Genomic DNA, 20391 nt, shown 5'->3' with positions numbered 1-20391 from the left:
TCTAATACTATATTTTTTATTCAAGTTTAAATGTGACTTATGTTATGTTAATGTAACCACTCAAGGTAACTTCTGCTGTATGTTCTAATGCATATCAGAAAATGTCCTTGTTCTCCTATCATCTTGTATTAATTTTGTGAAAAACCTTAATAAAATATTGAAACATAAAGTCCCCCATTCCCTTTATGTCAGAGTCCCCCTACGTGTCACAATCCCCCCTCTTTTTGTCACAGTTCTTCCTTTACATCAATGTGGCCACCCCCTTTAGCTCCCTTTACAGCAGTGTCCCGAGCCCCCTTTATAACAAAGTCCAGAATCCTCTTTATAGCAGTGTCCTCCCCCCTTTATAGCAGTGTCCTGAGCCCCCCTTTATGGCAGTATCCTGAACCCCCCTTTATAGCAGTGCCCTGAGCCCCCCTTTATAGCAGTGTCCTGAGCCCCCCTTTAAAGCAGTGTCCTGAGCCCCCATTTATAGCAGTGACCTTAAGCAGGCTGATCGGTAAGTTGAGCCGGGAATTTCTTTGGTTTTGTTTTGCAAGCCTTGCCCTTCCATATGCTCCTTGGCGGAAAGGCCAGTTATAGTAGAGGACTGTGGCCATTTGTTTGTAATGGTAAAATATTGGTGAGGGGAGGTTCTGGACACCTTTGCTGCCATTATGTGTGTGCTGGGTGTCCAGTGGGCCCCTGTGTCTTTAGGGAGGTGTTTGCTCCCTCCAGGCACACCTGCCTTCCGCCTATCGATTATAAAGCATGTGCTTCAACTGTGGAGGCTCTCAAAATTTAGAGTAAGGACTACAGATACTGCGGTGCCTTGATGGAGCTCTGCAGTTTACGCATGGTTTTGCAAATGTGTGCAAACAGGACCCCCGTTTTTAATGCACACTGTTAGACAGGTTAATTTGGTTGGTTAGCAGGCATGTCTGTGTGTTGAGCTAGGAATTTCTTTGGTTTTGTTTTGCATGCATTGCTCTTCCATGTGCTCTGTGCTGCAAAGGCCAGTTATAGGTGAGGGCAGTGACCATTTCTTTGTACAGTGACCTGAGCCTCCCTTTATAGCAGTGTCCTGACCCCCCCTTTATGCAATGTCCAGCCCCTTTATAGCAGTGTCCAGAGCCCCCCTTTATAACCATGTCCTGAGCCCCCCTTTATAGCAGTGTCCCAAGTCCCTCTTTATAGAAGTGCCTTTATAGCAATGTCCTAAGCCCCCCTTTATAGCAGTTCCCAGTGTCCTTGCAACCAGTCACCCACTTGCCGCTCCTGCCCACCACCCTGTCCTCAGTAGGGTTGAGCGGACACCTAGATGTCCGTGTTCGACGGGTTCGGCCGAACTTTAAAAAAAAGTCCGGGTCCGTGTCCCGGACTTTTACCGAACTTTTCCCGGACACCGAACCCCATTGAAGTCAATGGGGACCCGAACTTTAAGGCACTAAAATGGCTCTAAAACACCAAAGGAAAGGGCTAGAGTGCTGCAAATGGCAGCAAAACGTAATTAAGAGCATGGCAAGTGCTCTGCAAACAAATGTGGATAGGGAAATAACTTAAAACAACAAAAAAAAACTGAAAAATAAAACAATGTTCTTCTTCATCTCTGAAGGACGAGGCCCATATGGAGTAGGAGGGAGGTTGAGGTGGTGGTGGATGTGGCGGTGACATAGGCGTGCGCACAGGGTGTGCTGGGTGTGCCTGGGCACACCCTAATCACCTAGGGCACATAGCATTGCCAGTGAGGAGATGGGAAAGATCTCCCTGGGACCTGCTCTGCTCTATTTCTCCTTGCCTACAGGTACATGGCCCCGATACATTACTCTCCCTGCTGGCAAACACATGCATGTGTATTTCAACTTTGGGGTGCACACCTTAATGCAATAGGCTGCGCACACCTATGGGCGGTGTAGGTGGAAGCGGCGGTGGAGGAGGACCAGGGCCGGATTAACAGCATCACACGTACCAACACAGACTATCCCCCAATTTAACTGATCCCCAAAGGTTTTTGATTAAATAGCGGAATAGAAAATATGATCCAAAAAAAGTGTATGTATATCACACGTACACAACCACACTAGGCCCCAATTACTATTGTTTGTACCCCTAAAAGGCTAGATGAGGAGTAGGGGGGGTATGGAACAGGCAGCACCCTCAAACCTTCAGAAGTATGAGATGAACCCCAACAACTTGGAAAGGTGGATCTCTCTCACACGTACCAACACAGACTATCCCCCAATTTAACTGATCCCCAAAGGTTTTTGATTAAATAGCGGAATAGAAAATATGATCCAAAAAAAGTGTATGTATATCACACGTACACAACCACACTGGGCCCCAATTACTATTGTTTGTACCCCTAAAAGGCTAGATGAGGAGTAGGGGGAGTATGGAACAGGCAGCACCCTCAAACCTTCAGAAGTATGAGATGAACCCCAACAACTTGGAAAGGTGGATCTCTCTCACACGTACCAACACAGACTATCCCCCAATTTAACTGATCCCCAAAGGTTTTTGATTAAATAGCGGAATAGAAAATATGATCCAAAAAAAGTGTATGTATATCACACGTACACAACCACACTAGGCCCCAATTACTATTGTTTGTACCCCTAAAAGGCTAGGAGTAGGGGGAGTATGGAACAGGCAGCACCCTCAAACCTTCAGAAGTATGAGATGAACCCCAACAACTTGGAAAGGTGGATCTCTCTCACACGTACCAACACAGACTATCCCCCAATTTAACTGATCCCCAAAGGTTTTTGATTAAATAGCGGAATAGAAAATATGATCCAAAAAAAGTGTATGTATATCACACGTACACAACCACACTAGGCCCCAATTACTATTGTTTGTACCCCTAAAAGGCTAGATGAGGAGTAGGGGGGGTATGGAACAGGCAGCACCCTCAAATCTTCAGAAGTATGAGATGAACCCCAAAAACTTGGAAAGGTGGATCTCTCTCACACGTACCAACACAGACTATCCCCCAATTTAACTGATCCCCAAAGGTTTTTGATTAAATAGCGGAATAGAAAATATGATCCAAAAAAAGTGTATGTATATCACACGTACACAACCACACTAGGCCCCAATTACTATTGTTTGTACCCCTAAAAGGCTAGATGAGGAGTAGGGGGGGTATGGAACAGGCAGCACCCTCAAACCTTCAGAAGTATGAGATGAACCCCAACAACTTGGAAAGGTGGATCTCTCTCACACGTACCAACACAGACTATCCCCCAATTTAACTGATCCCCAAAGGTTTTTGATTAAATAGCGGAATAGAAAATATGATCCAAAAAAAGTGTACGTATATCACACGTACACAACCACACTGGGCCCCAATTACTATTGTTTGTACCCCTAAAAGGCTAGATGAGGAGTAGGGGGAGTATGGAACAGGCAGCACCCTCAAACCTTCAGAAGTATGAGATGAACCCCAACAACTTGGAAATGTGGATCTCTCTCACACGTACCAACACAGACTATCCCCCAATTTAACTGATCCCCAAAGGTTTTTGATTAAATAGCGGAATAGAAAATATGATCCAAAAAAAGTGTATGTATATCACACGTACACAACCACACTAGGCCCCAATTACTATTGTTTGTACCCCTAAAAGGCTAGGAGTAGGGGGAGTATGGAACAGGCAGCACCCTCAAACCTTCAGAAGTATGAGATGAACCCCAACAACTTGGAAAGGTGGATCTCTCTCACACGTACCAACACAGACTATCCCCCAATTTAACTGATCCCCAAAGGTTTTTGATTAAATAGCGGAATAGAAAATATGATCCAAAAAAAGTGTATGTATATCACACGTACACAACCACACTAGGCCCCAATTACTATTGTTTGTACCCCTAAAAGGCTAGATGAGGAGTAGGGGGGGTATGGAACAGGCAGCACCCTCAAATCTTCAGAAGTATGAGATGAACCCCAAAAACTTGGAAAGGTGGATCTCTCTCACACGTACCAACACAGACTATCCCCCAATTTAACTGATCCCCAAAGGTTTTTGATTAAATAGCGGAATAGAAAATATGATCCAAAAAAAGTGTATGTATATCACACGTACACAACCACACTAGGCCCCAATTACTATTGTTTGTACCCCTAAAAGGCTAGATGAGGAGTAGGGGGGGTATGGAACAGGCAGCACCCTCAAACCTTCAGAAGTATGAGATGAACCCCAACAACTTGGAAAGGTGGATCTCTCTCACACGTACCAACACAGACTATCCCCCAATTTAACTGATCCCCAAAGGTTTTTGATTAAATAGCGGAATAGAAAATATGATCCAAAAAAAGTGTATGTATATCACACGTACACAACCACACTGGGCCCCAATTACTATTGTTTGTACCCCTAAAAGGCTAGATGAGGAGTAGGGGGAGTATGGAACAGGCAGCACCCTCAAACCTTCAGAAGTATGAGATGAACCCCAACAACTTGGAAAGGTGGATCTCTCTCACACGTACCAACACAGACTATCCCCCAATTTAACTGATCCCCAAAGGTTTTTGATTAAATAGCGGAATAGAAAATATGATCCAAAAAAAGTGTATGTATATCACACGTACACAAGCACACTAGGCCCCAATTACTATTGTTTGTACCCCTAAAAGGCTAGATGAGGAGTAGGGGGAGTATGGAACAGGCAGCACCCTCAAATCTTCAGAAGTATGAGATTGTGTTCACTGTACCCCACAAAGATTGAGTTCACTGCACCCCACAATGATTGTGTTCACTGCACCCCACAAAGATTGTGTTCACTGCACCTCACAAAGATTGTGTTCACTGTACCCCCCAAAGATTGTGTTCACTGCACCCCACAAAGATTCTGTTCACTGTACCCCACAAAGATTGTGTTCACTGCACCCTAAAAGGATGTTGTTCACTGCACCCCACAAAGATTGTGTTCACTGCACCCTAAAAGGATGTTGTTCACTGCACCCCAAAAAGATTGTGTTCACTGTACCCCCCCAAAGATTGTGTTCACTGCACCCCACAAAGATTGTGTTCACTGCACCCCAAAAAGATTGTGTTCACTGTACCCCCCAAAGATTGTGTTCACTGCACCCCAAAAAGATTGTGTTCACTGTACCCCCCAAAGATTGTGTTCACTGCACCCCACAAAGATTCTGTTCACTGTACCCCACAAAGATTGTGTTCACTGCACCCCAAAAAGATTGTGTTCACTGTACCCCCCCAAAGATTGTGTTCACTGCACCCCACAAAGATTCTGTTCACTGCACCCCACAAAGGATTTTGTTCACTGCACCCCAAAAAGATTGTGTTCACTGCACCCCAAAAAGGATTTTGATCACTGCACCCCAAAAAGGATGTTGTTCACTGCACCCCAAAAATGATTTTGTTCACTCCACCCCAAAAAGATTGTGTTCACTGCACCCCACAAAGATTGTGTTCACTGCACCCCAAAAAGATTGTGTTCACTGTACCCCCCAAAGATTGTGTTCACTGCACCCCACAAAGATTCTGTTCACTGTACCCCACAAAGATTGTGTTCACTGCACCCCAAAAAGATTGTGTTCACTGCACCCCAAAAAGGATGTTGTTCACTGCACCCCAAAAAGGATGTTGTTCACTCCACCCCAAAAAGATTGTGTTCACTGCACCCCACAAAGATTGTGTTCACTGCACCCCAAAAAGATTGTGTTCACTGCACCCCAAAAATGATTTTGTTCACTGCACCCCAAAAAGGATTTTGTTCACTGCACCCCAAAAAGGATGTTGTTCACTCCACCCCAAAAAGATTGTGTTCACTGCACCCCAAAAAGATTGTGTTCACTGCACCCCACAAAGGATTTTGTTCACTGCACCCCAAAAAGATTGTGTTCACTGCACCCCAAAAAGGATGTTGTTCACTGCACCCCAAAAAGGATTTTGTTCACTGCACCCCAAAAAGATTGTGTTCACTGCACCCCACAAAGGATTTTGTTCACTGCACCCCACAAAGATTGTGTTCACTGCACACCAAAAAGGATTGTGTTCACTGCACCCCAAAAAGATTTTGTTCACTGCACCCCAAAAAGATTGTGTTCACTGCAGCCCAAAAAGATTGTGTTCACTGCAGCTCACACACAGAAAAATGGATGTGGATCACTGACACCTGCCTATCTCCAATCCCACACCACACAGCAATATCGATTGTAGTTTGTAGAACACAGTTTCCCTAAAATTCAGCAGACTCTGTCCCTAACAGGATTGAGAAGAGATCGTAGATCAGGATTGAGTGCAGATTCACCCCACCCCCCACACAGCAATATCGATTGTAGTTTGTAGAAGACACTGACCCTATAATTCAGCAGACTCTATCCCTAAAATGCCTACAACTCGCCCTGCCTAAACACTCCGACCTGTCCCTCAATTCTATCCGGACACAAATGGTTTTTTCCTGCCTATCTTTCCCTAATCAGCAGCCAGCACGTTGATGTGTGCTCTGTCCCTGATATAAGCAGCATAATGACGCCGCTGCGGCTGCCTCGAACTTATAAAGACTTGGTCACATGCTTCAGACGGCCAATCACAGCTACTAAGACATTTGCAGGCATGGCTGGGATGGCTTAAGGCACACCAGTTAAACGATTGTTGATTGGCTGTTGAAAGCCCGCCATGAAAAGAGCGCCAAAGCATGCAAAACCCGGAAATAAAACGACCGAACACGGATTTTTACCCGAACATACAGTAAAGTGTCCGTGTCCGTGTTCGGGTAAAAAAAATCCAATTATTCGGTACGAACACGAATAATACAGTCCGTGTTCGCTCAACACTAGTCCTCAGCCCTGCTGTGAGGATCATATCACAGCAGCTCTGGGGAAAGAAGCAAGAGAGGGTTCTATGTGGAGGCCAGGGCAGCAAGAAAGAGAGACCCAGCTCCAAAATGGCGGGACCGGATGGGACTGTTACTCGGTCCAGATCTGAACCACGGTCCACCATTTAGTAATGCCTGCCCTTGAACTTTGTAGATATTTTAAAGTTGTATGAAACCCTCAATGATTTTTTTAGCTTAGCACACCAAGCACAATAAAATAAACATTTCCCAGTAAATTATTTGCTGAAATTTGTACCCCAGCAGTTTACAATTTTCAGTGCTGCTGGTTCCTGCTATCTCGGTGTTAAACTTGGGACAGTGGTCATGGCACCAACTTAAAATGGAAAATAGCCAAGCATTAAAAGATAAAGTAACTGCATACTCAATTATTAAAACGCTGCATACTCCGTGATTAAAGCAGTAATAGACCCAGAAGCAAACAATTATTAAACTGCAGCTTACTAATTCTTAGATGTGATGGCTGCATTAGATTTTGTTTTAGCTTTTTTCCCTTTATTTTCACCTGGTGATCTGTCCAGTAAGTCTGTTGTTTATCAACATAACAAGCTCTCCTGCAGATGTAGCAGTTTAACACTGACAGGGGTGCTTACAATGATTGGCTTTTACTTATTAATGTAAAACCTTTATCCCAAAAGAAAAAAAAAAAGAAAAAAAAAGGATTGTGTAACTTCAAAGTGAGCTGGAGCTTGGCTTTAATTTGTTAGTGTATCAATATCTGCTGGTACACCTAACACCTCCTTCCCCTTCCAGACTGACAAGACTGATATCCAAAAGTTGCCCCTGTGCTCCTTCATCCAGAGTGGAGGCACCTTAATACAGGAGGTGGTTTACTGGGCAGATCACTAGGTGAAAATAGAGGGGAAGAAGGCCTAAAAAATAAAACTAATGCAGCCATCACATCTAATGTATGGTAAGCGGCACTATTAGAGTTTTGGTTTTGGGTTTATTATTGCTTAAGATCAGCTTCTAAAAGCTCTTAAAAAACATTGAGGTTTCATATCACTTTAAGGCTGCATTCACATGTCAGCTTATAATCGCGGGCAGAACCGCCGCGGTTCCGCCCGCGATTCGGAGATTTATTGCAAATCGCGGGACGCCTAGCGTTGCCCGTTGATTTGCAATAGCCCCCCAAACGCCGAGCGATGTTGCCGCGATTTACGCCCGCCGAATCGCGGCAACATCTCGCAAACAAAATCGCGGGACGCAATACGCCCGCGATTATAAGCTGACATGTGAATGCAGCCTAAGGTGTACCCCATATGTAAACATCTATGCTGCCAATGTTGTTTCTGCTCATATTTGTTTGCTGCATAAATCTTACACCAACAGAAACTGCAGATGCTGAATTTTACAATCATTGGACATAAATACACCCGGGAGATCACTTTTCTTGCCTTCTTGCCTATATAATCATTAGTATATGCTGCATCAGTGTTTGAGCACATTAAAAGTCACATGGGTTTGATGTACTTCATTTTCCTGAACATCAGTTTATCCTCGTGTCTCTGGGATTCATGTTCAAATAGTGAAATTAGGAGCCTTATAGTACACATGGGTTTGTTGTAGTTCAATTTTCTAGAACTGGGGTCTCCATACTTTCTAATCAAAGGGCCAGTTTACTGTCCTTCAGACTTTGGAGAGGCTGGACTAGGGTCAGCGGGAGTAGAAAATGTCCTGGCATCCAGTGGGAGCACACAATTCCTATCTTTGGTGTCAGTGGGAGTAATAGTGCCCCATCGTTGGTGTCAATGGAAGGAATTCTGCCTCATTGTTTTTGTCAGTGGAAGGAATTCTGCGCCAATGTTGGTGTCAGTGGGAGGAATAGTGCCCCATTGTTGCTGTCAGTTAGAAGACTAGTACCCCATTGTTGCTGTCAGTTGGAGGAATAGTGCCCTTTCGTTGGTGTCATTGGAAGGAATTCTGCCCCATTGTGGTGTCAATAGAAAGATATCTGCCCTATTGTTGGTGTCATTGGAAGGAATTCTGCCTTTATTGTTAGTGTCAGTGGGAGAAATAGTGCCCCATTGTTGGTGTCAGTTGGAGGAATAGTGCCCCATTGTTAGTGTCAGTGGGAGAAATAGTGCCCCATTGTTGGTTTCAGTGGGAGGAATAATGCCCCATTGTTGGTGTCAGTTGGAGGAATAGTGCTTCAAGGACCGGGTAAAGGCAGGCAAGGGCCACATCTGGCCCCCGGGCGCAGTTTGGAGACAACTGTTTTAGACATAAGTCACAGTAATCTACCATTTTTTTTCTTGCACACATTATGTTGTTCTGTATCGTATGAATTGTCGGTTGTGCTTGCTTTTTTGTTTTTAATCTTCAATAAAGTTGTTTGTATATTTGCACACCTTTTTTTTTCGCAAAAAATTTTTTTTTTAAAAAACCCACCAAGCAACACCCCCCGCAACCCTCCCCCACCCCCACCCCGGCACAGCATGGGATAATTGCTTGTTTAAAGGATTAGGGAGTAAATACATAAGGCCGGCCATAGACAGACAGGTTACAGGAAAGAGAATCGTTCAAATACTCCATCAACACAGCCAGTGTTGATGGGGAATCCCTGCCACAAAGCTATTGTGTTCTCCCGGTCGGAGGGGGGGGGGGGGGTCAGAGGAAGCTGTCCACAATTGGAGAACACAGTCATTATTGCTAGCAGCTATAACAGCCGCTTGCAATAATCGCATGTAAAATCCAACAGGCTGGTTGCACCCAAGTGCGTTTTAGGGTGCAGGAAGTCGCATAGTGAAAAAGCACCATGCAATTTCCCTGCAAATGTGTTTCAAAAAGGTGCAGATATCTATTTACCACTTTTCCCGCAGGTACAGTATCCCTTTCAAGTGAATAGGCTGCTGTGCCTGCGCAAACGTGAGACACACCTAAGCCATAGGTGTGAATCTAGCGTTAAGCAAAACTTCACTCTCTCGATCATTGTTGACTATTTTTAATCCTTATGCTACTAGTATTAGTAAATCGCTAGAAAAGTATATCATATTTACTTGTTTTCACCTTTCTTTTTTACATTTCTTCAATGGCTTCCTGGTATATACGCCTAGGCAAATAATGTCATACATTCCAAGAATCTTCAGGAGGGAAGGAGGGGTTTTCTAAGCTAAGCACACCCTCTTGCATGCCTCAGATAAGGGCAGATGGATCCCAGGAAGGAAATGTTACATGAATCATCTGCCCTTACTCAAGATGGGCGCAACTATAAATGCTGGAGGTGTTTTTCAAAGCGTTTTCTCAATAAAATAAAGCATGGAGACATGGATGGGTGAGTTTGCTTTGAATATTAAAAATGAATTAAAGGATACGTCCACCCTAATACTAAAATCCCTGCATCTATAGATCTCCATGATCTAACACTAACATATCTAGCCCTGTAAAGAAGAAATCAGTATACATACCTTTTTTGAAGCCGTCATGACCCGATCTTATGCTGAGCTGTCAGCCACAGCTTTGCTGTGTAGGCGGGGGCAGAGGACACAGCCAACAACGGAAGCCCCATAGTAAGTCTATGAGTGACGTCACTTCCTAGGCATTTCACAGCCGTTGTCAGCAGTGTCCTCTGCAGAGCTTCCCTCACTAGAGACCGGGTCGGATCGACTTAAAAAAAAGGTATGTATACTGATTTCTTCTTTACAGTACTAGATATGTTAGTGTTAGATCGTGGAAATCTCTAGATGCAGGGATTTTGGTTTTAGGATGGACTTATCCTTTAAATAGCATTTTAAATTAAATTAAAAAAAACTGTAAAAAAAGAAGCAGTGATATAGTAATGAGGGAGGTGTGGTTCACAGAAGTAAAACACGCCCTGCAAAGCAGTAAGACAGCGCATGATTTTCCTTGATGGTCACATGATGTTACAGGAAATCAGGGCTCAGAATACAATAAATTTTACATTTTTAACAGAAAGGTTCAGATTCCAAGCTGCCATGGACTAGGTAAGTGAGAGAGACAGAATACAAAGCAAAAGGAATATACTGACCTGCACTACTGATGAGATGACTGTAGGCAGATCGAACAATGGAAGTCGCAGAATGTTAAAGAGCGATATTGTTGTAAAAACCTTTGATGCAGTCAGAATGGAATCTTCATTTATCAGGAAATATACTCCAAATGTGGCAATGGAGACCTTGACAATAAAAGAAGTGAAATGCTGTGTGTTATATAGATTGCACATCACAAAAAAATGTAGAAAAAAAGTATCCAAGTCAGACTGTAAAATACATTAAAACATAACGTGATATTTGCAGAATTGTAGAAGACTGATTTCTTTGTATATTCAACTCTTCTATTTTTTTATTTTTAATTGTTTTACAAAAAAAATATTTTGTGCTTAATTCTGTATAAAGTGGGCAGGACATATGGGGGCAGGGGAGAACTCCAGGTTTACTTTCACGTTAAGTAGTTGTTTGGCTGAGCTGATCCAAATGACCTATTTCCAAACTGATGTGCCTGCTGTCAGCACTGTATAAACTGTATGCAGCATCAGCTACACATTGTATAGTATGCGTGTCATGTCAGCAGTGGTAGACACAACTTTCTGTCTGCTGCTGGGACAAAATGTTGGGCTGAGTGCTTTCCAGCCATTTACAGGAAGCCTTGTATTTTTTTTTATCAATGAATACAAGGCTTCCTCTGATTGACTGAGATGTGTGGGTGAGTAGATGACATCACAATCTCCAGAACATGCCATGTCTCTTCTGCAATAAAATAACTTACCTGCCTGTTTGCAATCCTCTGTAGAATGCCACTGTGCCGGGATCAATGACTCCAGCACATGTGCTTAAGTGATGTCATTCTGCAGCAACCAATCAAGACAGCCAGAGACGGGCACCCAGGAGAAGCCAGGTAGAAGATGCCAGGGTCCTTTGGAGCATCAGACCCATTGGAAAAGAGGTAGTGTTGATGCTTTTAGTTATGCTTTATGTTTATTATCTATATACAGTAAAAAATACAGCTCTCTTTACACTCACTTAAAGCGATTGTAAAGGAAATTTACAAAAAAAAAAAGTGGAATTGCACAGAGTGGCCTTGAACCTCCTCTTCTCGGGTCCCCATCGACACTCCTGGTTCATCCTGTCTGTCCAGTGCCCCCATGGGAAGCCGCTTCCCGTGGGGGCACTCATGTGTGCTTGCTTCCGAGCCACGCTGCTGCATCTATTGACACAGACAGCGGCACTCAGCCCTATCCCCCACTCCCTTGTCACTGGAGTTGGTTGACATGAGCGGGAGCCGAAGTGTAATGCATGCAGTAGCTGGGAAGCAGAGATGCAGCAGGTTTTTTGACATACAGATCACCAGAAAGGTAAGTATGTTACTTCTTCTTTTACAGGTGGCCTATTGAGTCAAAGTGACCCTATGGTAACCGGTCACTTTATGATCTTTATGAGCAGTGCAGTGCTTTCAGCCATGCCACAATAAATAAACCCACAAGTCTCTTTTTTATCAGGTATTTTCAAATCGACATCTATACAGTTACAATACAGTGACAGCACAATAGTATGGCTTACCAGGAAAGGAATGCAGGTGAGTGTCAGCATAGAAAATGTGGTCAGATATCCAGAAGATTTTAGAACATCCATTTCTTTCTCCCTAATTTCACTGACTTTCCTCTGATAAGACGGTTCCCAGGCATACAGCTTCAGAATCTGAAAACATTGTACAGAATTCATATGAATACCATAATACATAACAGAAGGCGGTACCAGAATCTATGGTGGGGAACAAGTCTTAACCTCTCCTCTGTCACTGTTTGACCACTTGCACACTGTATTCTCTAGGACGTCTTTTCTCCTACAGGCGTTTAGCAGCAGAAAAAACTTGGTTTTTGCATGTGTGTTCATGCCAAGCGTTTATCGTGCGTTCATGTAGCTGGCGTTAAAGCATTTTTTTACCCCCAGAATGTTAAGAATTGGCCAAGCGTTAATGCGAATTTAGCCACTTTTGAACAAATGTTCCTCTCCTGAATGTGACTTTGGTTGGGGGGAGGATTCTGCCTCTAAGCTGCTGTACACATCTATAGTGTGCATGGGTACAAAGGCTAACATGGAGGCAAACCTCAAACGCCTGTAAGGCAGTATTTTAAAGCTCAAGTGTGCCTGGACCCTTTTTTTTATTATTTGAAAGATGATGCGACTACTTTTTTTTTTTTTTTTTTTTTTAATAAAATATACAGTGGGGGAAATAATGTTTTGATCCCCTGCAAATTTTGTAAGTTTGCTCACTTACAAAAAAATGAAGGGTCCATCATTTTTATCATAGGTGTATTTTAAATGACAGATAGAATATCAATTAACATTCCAGAAAAAACACATGGAACAAACGTTAAAAATTAAGTTGCAGTTTAGTGAGTAAATTAAGTATTTGATCCTCAAGCAAAACATGACTTAGTACTTGGTGGAGAAACTCTTCACGTCAAGCACAGAGGAAAGACGTTTCTTGTAGTTAGTGACCAGATTTGCACACATCTAAGGAGGGATTTTGGTCTACTCTTCTTTACAGATCTTCTCTAAATCCTTAAGGTTTCTTGGCTGTTGCTTGGCAACTCGAAGTTTCAGCTCCCTTCATCCATTTGCTATAGGATTAAAGTTTGGAGCCTGACTAGACCTTAAAGGAGTTGTAAAGGCATGCATTAAGATAAAAAGCCTTCTGTGTGTAGCAGCCTCCCCAGCACCCCCTAATACTTACCTGAGGTGCCTCCCTTTCCAGCAATGTCCATGAGTCCCTCAGCCGTCCGGGACTCTCCCTTCTGATTGGCTGAGATACAGCCACGGCGCCATTGGCTCACATGGCTGTCAATCAAAGTCAGTGAGCAAATCAGGAGAGAGAGGGGGTGGGGCCAAATGGCAGCTCCATGTCTGAATGGACACAAGGAGCTGCAGCTCAGCTCGGGTGCCCCCATAGCAAGCTGCTTGCTGTGGGGGCACTCAATAGGAGGGAGGTGTTAGGAGCAGCAAAGAGGGACCTGAGAAGAGGAGGATTAGGGCAGCCCTGTGCAAAACTAACTGCACAGAGGAGGTAAGTATAACATGCCTGTTATTTTTTTTTTTTTTAAACGAGACTTTACAATCACTTTAATGACCTTAATCTTGAGCCACTCCTTTGTTGCATTGGCGGTATGTTTTGGGTCATTGTCATGCTGAAAGACCCATCCATGACCCATCTTCAGTGTTCTGGCTGAAGGAAGAAGGTTCTCATCCAAGATTTTACAATACATGGCTCCATCCATTGGCCCCTCAATGCGGCAAAGTCAGTCTGTACCTTTAGCAGAGAAGCAACCCCAAAGCATAATGTTTCCACCTCCGTGTTTGACTGTAGAGATGGTGTTTTTAGGGTCATAGTCAGTACTTTTCTTCCCCCCAAACACAGCAAGTCCCCCTCTTCAAGAAGGCAACATCTAAATTATTGAGAGAAGGATTGGGAGAAAGTGCTGTGGTCAGATGAGAAAAAAATTGAGCTCTTTGGCATTAACTCAACTCGCCATGTTTGGAGGAAGAAAAATGCGTACTATGACCCTAAGAACACCATCTCTACAGTCAAGCGCAGAGGTGGAAACCTGATGCTTTGGGGCTGTCTCTCTGCTACGGTAAAGGTACAGGCCGACTTGCAGCATTGAGGGACCAATGGACGGAGCCATGTATTGTAAAATCTTGGATGAGAACCTTCTTCCCCCAGTCTAAACACTGAAGATGGGTTGTGGATGGGTCTTCTAGCATGACAATGACCCAACACATACCGCCAAGGCAACAAAAGATGGGCTCAAGAAGAAGCACATTAAGGTTATGGAGTGGCCTAGTTAGTCTCCAGACCTTAATCCTATAGAAAATTTATGGAGGGAGCTGAAACTTCGAGTTGCCAAGAGACAGCCAAGAAACCTTAAGGATTTAGAGAAGATCTGTAAAGAAGAGTGGACCAAAATCCCTCCTGAGATGTGTGCAAATCTGGTCACCAACTACAAGAAACGTCTTACCTCTGTGCTGATCAAAAAGAGTTTCTCCCCCCTGTACTAAGCCATGTTTTGCTTGGGGATCAAATACTTATTTTACTCACTAAGCTGCAACCTAATTTATAGCATTTGTTTTTGTGTTTTTTTCTGGATTTTTGGGTAATATCCTGTCTCTATCATTTAAAATACACTTATGATAAAAATTATAGACCCTTCGATTCTTTGGAAGTGGGCAAACTTACAAAATCTGCAGGGAATAAAATAATTATATGTATATACAGTATCTCACAAAAGTGTGTACACCCCTCACATTTTTGTAAATATTTTATTATATCTTTTCATATGACAACGCTGAAGAAATGACACTTTGCTACAATGTAAAGTAGTGAGTGTACAGCTTGTATAACAGGATAAATTTGCTGTAACCCCTAAGTTAAAATGTCCAGATTGGGCCCAATTAGCCATTTTCCCTCCTTGGTGTCATGTGACTTGTTAGTGTTACAAGGTCTCAGGTGTGAATGGGGAGCAGGTGTGCTAAATTTGGTGTTATCGCTCTCACTCTCTCATACTGGTCACTGGAAGTTCAACATGGTACCTCATGGCAAAGAACTCTCTGAGGATCTGAAAAAAAAAAAAGAATTGTTGCTCTGCATAAAAATGGCCTAGGCTATAAGAAGATTGCCAAGACCCTGAAACTGACCTCCAGCACGGTGGCCAAGACCATACAGAGGTTTAACAGGACAAGTTCCACTCAGAACAGGCCTCACCATGGTCGACCAAAGAAATTGAGTGCTCGTGCTCAGCGTCATATCCAGAGGTTATCTTTGGGAAATAGAGGTATGAGTGCTGCCAGCATTGCTGCAGAGGTCGAAGGGGTGGGGGGCAGCCTATCAGTGCTCAGACCACACGCTGCACAATGCACCAAATTGGTCTGCATGGATGTTGTCCCAGAAGGAACTAGTATGAGGCAAATCTGAACTGATCTGCATGCTTGGGCTGGGTCAATGACTTAGATATTAAAGCCATTGGAACAGGATAATAGCCAGGAAAGGCTCGGATTGGCAGCATCCATGGAGCTCAAAGCAGAGGTTTCATTTAACATACTGTACCTATATATTTTTGGAGTAAATGTGAGCCCCCAGAGCATCCTCATATAAACAAAGGTGGAGCATAGAAACTTCAAGCAGATAGTTTTTTGATGGAAAGGACCTTAGGGCTGCAAAAGTGAGCTTGATCATTTATATGCTGAGAACAGTTGTATTGTATCCATTGCACACTTTACAGGCTTGCCCACTGTTCATGCAGGGTGCTGTAGTAAGTTAGGGGAATGGTACCACAAAACAATCATAGGATAATTAGGACTTTTACCAGCACACCTTAGTATAGTCATAATCCAGTCCTTTATTCACATATAGCAAAAGGCATCACAAGCCAACATTTTGGGACCTCACCGGATCCTTTTCTCAAGACATTCTCAAGTGATCGCAAAAGGGAGCCCCAAAACATTGGCCTGTGATGCCGATTTTCCTCAGTTTTACACTTACCTTTATTCCATGCAGGATTTCATTCAGTAACTTGATGCGTAGATCTTTACTCTTCAAATGGCTTTTCTGTAAGAGGAGAAAAGATGTTAAACCTGTAGATGTAATTTGCAACTTAGTAGCACTAGAAAATCATTAAAGTGTATGTGGACCCGATGATGAACTCTATGCGCCCCTTATACCATTAGAAAAAGTATTTTGATGTATAGTATTTGTTGAATGGGTACAAAAAAATTACCTGTTGATTCTCAGTATTATGAGGATGAGGCAGAGGCGCCTTGTAGACCTAACACTTCCTGTCCTAGGGTGACAACCCTGCTCCTTCATAAATGCAGTATAGCAAGTGAGAGTTGTCATCTTGTCACTGCACCTGCAATGCACTTGATTTTTTTATTTTTCTCTACACATTTGTATCACCTGCGCTGTATATGTCTTTTTCACTTTGTAGGGTGGGGGTTTCCAGGCCTACTCTAAATTCCTAAATTCTAGGGGGAGGATATGTGGCCCTTAGGTTTCTTCCTTCCTTGCCTAGAAAGGGGGGGGGGGGGAGTCTCTTCGAGAGAGCCCCTCACCTTCTACTCGTTGGTTAGCTTCAGCTGACAATGAGGAGTGGGGTCTGACGGACCTTTTGGCTAGGTGGACCTAAGTGTGACTTGCTCCTGTCAGCAGTTTTCTGTTCTGCTGATCAGGGAAGAGTCCTTCCTCTTCAGGAAGGAACCGTAGGACACAACTAAGTGCACTTTTTTTGTTTGTATTCACACAGACTTTTTAGTTCACTTTTGGTGTTTTGTTTTTCCGTATCCACCATGGGCTTGAAGCAAAAAACTAGAGTGAGCGTTGTCACCCTAGGACAAGAATTGTGCTACTGGCAGGATCATTAGGTGAAATTAAAAGGAATAAAGACTGACATATGAAAAACGGATGCAGCCACCATATCTAAGGACTGGTACGCTTCGAAAAATAAAAGCGGTTGTAAAGGATTTTTTTTTTTTTTTTTAATTAAAATAATAAACATGTTATACCTACCTGCTCTATGCAATGGTATTCTAGGCTCCTTCTCTCAGATGGGCACAGCACTGGATCAAGATAGACCTCAGGTAAGTATAAAGGGGAGGTGAGGGGGCGATACAACTAGTGAGGTATTTTTTATCTTAATGCAGGGAATGCAGAGAAGTGGTTGCAAACCCTTAGGGCTCTTTCACACGGGCGTTCCTTTTTTTTTGCCCGATCAGGTCCTTTTTTTTTGTAACGGACACGAGTGACACTTGTGTCATCCGGTCCGTATGTCCGTTTTTCATCCCATCCGTTTGCGGATGAAAAACTGACATAATGCATGTCTATGTAAATACGGATGTCAGCGGATGACACCACTGACATCCGTTTTTGGGTCCGTTCAGTTTTTTGAAAGGAAGAAAAAATAGGTTTCTCTTCCGTTCAAAAAAACTGAACTGAACTGAACTGACAAAAAACGGATGTCAGCGGATGATCATCCGCTGACATCCGTATTTACATAGAGATACATTATGTCCGTTTTTCATCCGCAAACGGATGGGAGGAAAAACGGACATACGGAACGCCCGTGTGAAAGAGCCCTTACATATACTCCTTAAAGTGACTTGCCTCAGGTGATACACAGAGATTAAACAAATTCTCCTACATAAGTTGTACCTGTTTATCTGCAGTGGAATCTACTCTACAGCCCTTCAAGTTCCAGAGTTTATACAGCTTGTCTGAGTTTTCAGAAAGCAAGGGTGGGGAGCTGAAATTACACTATGCAGAACTGAGTTAGAATGCTCAACTGCAAGGGAACTTTTTTTTAATCCAAGAGTTCAGTTTTTAAAAATGTGTGATGTGTTGACCCTCTTTAAAACCAATAACCCTCCAAATAAATATTCTTTAACTGTACCTTCAGCTGTTTCACTTTACCGGCAATGTAAGCATTCAAAGGTATGACCAGTATCAGCACAGCCACACCAGCCAGCACGGATGGCCCGAGCTCCTGCCACAGGAAGATGATGGCCATGAGGATCTGGAAAGGGGCTGACCACAGCAAATTAATGTTCACTGTCAGGTCCATGAGCTGCTGGGCATCTGAAGACATCAAATTTACCAATTCCCCCGTTGTAAATTTCCTACGAGTAGAGCTGGCCAAGTTCAACGACTGAAAAGAAAGTTAGAAAATGTGACCTAACAAAAACATCTCAAAAGAGTTTAAATTTGACCAAAAAATGGTATATAAAATGTTTAAGGATGAAAACACCTCTACTGACCACAATACATTACATTACACCAATACCAGTTTCCAAACACAACTCTGAAAATACTCGCTACTTAGAAATAAGGTATAGATTGTTTTCAGTGAGCAAATATTTGCTGTATTAATTCACTTTTTTTAAATGCTACTCGCATTTTTACAAAATTTCCAGTAACTTTTTTGTTTATTAAAGTGTAACTAAATGCAACCTTTTTTTTTGTTCCCCATTTTGAATAGGGAAGGGGTGGGTATAACCCCTGTCCGTATCTTCCATCGTCAGAATACACCGATCAGGGTTACAGTCGATTGGCTGCACCATTCATGAAAAGTCAATCGATAGATCAACTTCTTATGAACAGGAACAGCCTTACATAGATAGAAAATCATTCAGTTCCTTCTGAACTGGCCAAAGTTTGATCCATGTATGGCCAGCTTAAGCCAGACAACTAATAGGTTGCATTGTGAGAAGGAACACTATAGCACAACTATTAGGTAGCACTGCAAACCATGAAGTAAGTATATATAATGAGCAAACATGGCTGCTCCCATTTCAATATAAAAGTTACAAGCTATACATAGAAAAAAACAAAAATAGATTAAGACAAATAAATACTATTATTGAAGTTAGGTTAATCTCCTTTACATACATATTTAAAAATAATAATTGAAAATACTATACATTCTGTTTAAAGGGGATCCCATGCCTCTAACAGTCAAGTCCACAAAGTAGACCTGTGTGTGACTGCGGTTCCTTCTTCAGAATAAATGGCTAAGCCATTTTTAACCAGGATAAAAAAGGATTCCCATGATGAAAATAAATTCCACTGTTTTGCTGTACTATCAATCACATTCATCCTTTCTCTTTAAAGTGGAAGTAAAGTCTATTTTTGCACTTGTACCTACAGGTAAGCCTATAATAAGACTTACCTGTAGGTACCATGAATATCTCCTAAACCTGCATGGTTTAGGACAGAAATTCTCAAACTATGGCCCTCCAGCTGTTCTAAAACTACACATGCCATGAGGCATTGCAAAAATCTGACATTCCCAAACATGACTAGGCATGATGGGAATTGTAGTTCCTGAACAACTGGAGGGCCATAGTTTGAAGACTCCTGGTTTAGGAGATATTTACACTGCATGCAGCTGGTGACGTCGCCGGTGCATGTGCTCTGAAAGGACAGCATAGGACAGCATACCCGTGCAGTCCCTTCAGAGCCCCGTGCCGCGGTCCGTGGCAAATCAGACTGCCTGAGCACTCGAACCTGGAAGGAAGACCAGGTGAAGATGGAAGCTCTGTCAGTGGTGATGACGTGCTTTAGGAGGGCTTCGTTCTAAGGTAAGTATTTTATAATGTGCTAGTATGCAATGCATACTAGCACATTATGCCTTTACCTTGCAGGGTTTAAAAATAAATAAAATTGTGCGGTTTACTACTTCTTTAAATATAATCTGGCAGGGTGTTAGGTCTTACACTACATATTATATGCTTGCATATTGCAAGGAAAGAAACTAAAAATATTAAGGTGAGAGATTTTAAATAGCTAAAATTCATTTAAATAAATGCCCTATTTTCCAACTTTTTTTGAGCAAGTCTTTATAATGAAATACAGGAATTGATTTACTAAAGGCTGTGCACTTTGCCAGTATAGTTGCTTCAGAGTTTAGTAAATGAAGAAAAGCTGTGCTGACTTCCATCATCCAATCATGTGCAAGAAAAAACGGAATTTTTGTAAAATCTTACCGTAAAATTCCTTTCTCTGAGTCCTCCGACAGTCGCCGCCACTTCATAATCTTCACTAATG

General features: G+C 42.7%; 1 protein-coding gene across 1 annotated transcript in view; it reads right to left on the bottom strand.

Annotated features, from left to right (window-relative positions):
• Window positions 1-20391, bottom strand: part of LOC309545704 (multidrug resistance-associated protein 1-like) — a 135375-nt gene that overhangs the window by 49188 nt on the left and 65796 nt on the right. The window contains exons 6-9 of the mRNA XM_082245040.1: window positions 18239-18493; window positions 16336-16401; window positions 12357-12494; window positions 10829-10975 (exon numbers count right to left, since the gene is read on the bottom strand). Coding sequence (XP_082101166.1) covers window positions 10829-10975; window positions 12357-12494; window positions 16336-16401; window positions 18239-18493 — 606 coding nt within the window. The remainder of the gene's footprint in view (window positions 1-10828; window positions 10976-12356; window positions 12495-16335; window positions 16402-18238; window positions 18494-20391) is intronic.

Source organism: Pelophylax lessonae, assembly GCF_965119305.1.
Source record: "Pelophylax lessonae genome assembly, chromosome: 2".
Taxonomy (NCBI): Eukaryota; Metazoa; Chordata; class Amphibia; order Anura; family Ranidae; genus Pelophylax; species Pelophylax lessonae.
The sequence above is the reverse complement of the archived record's forward strand: the minus strand, read 5'-3'. Positions and strand labels throughout refer to the sequence as shown.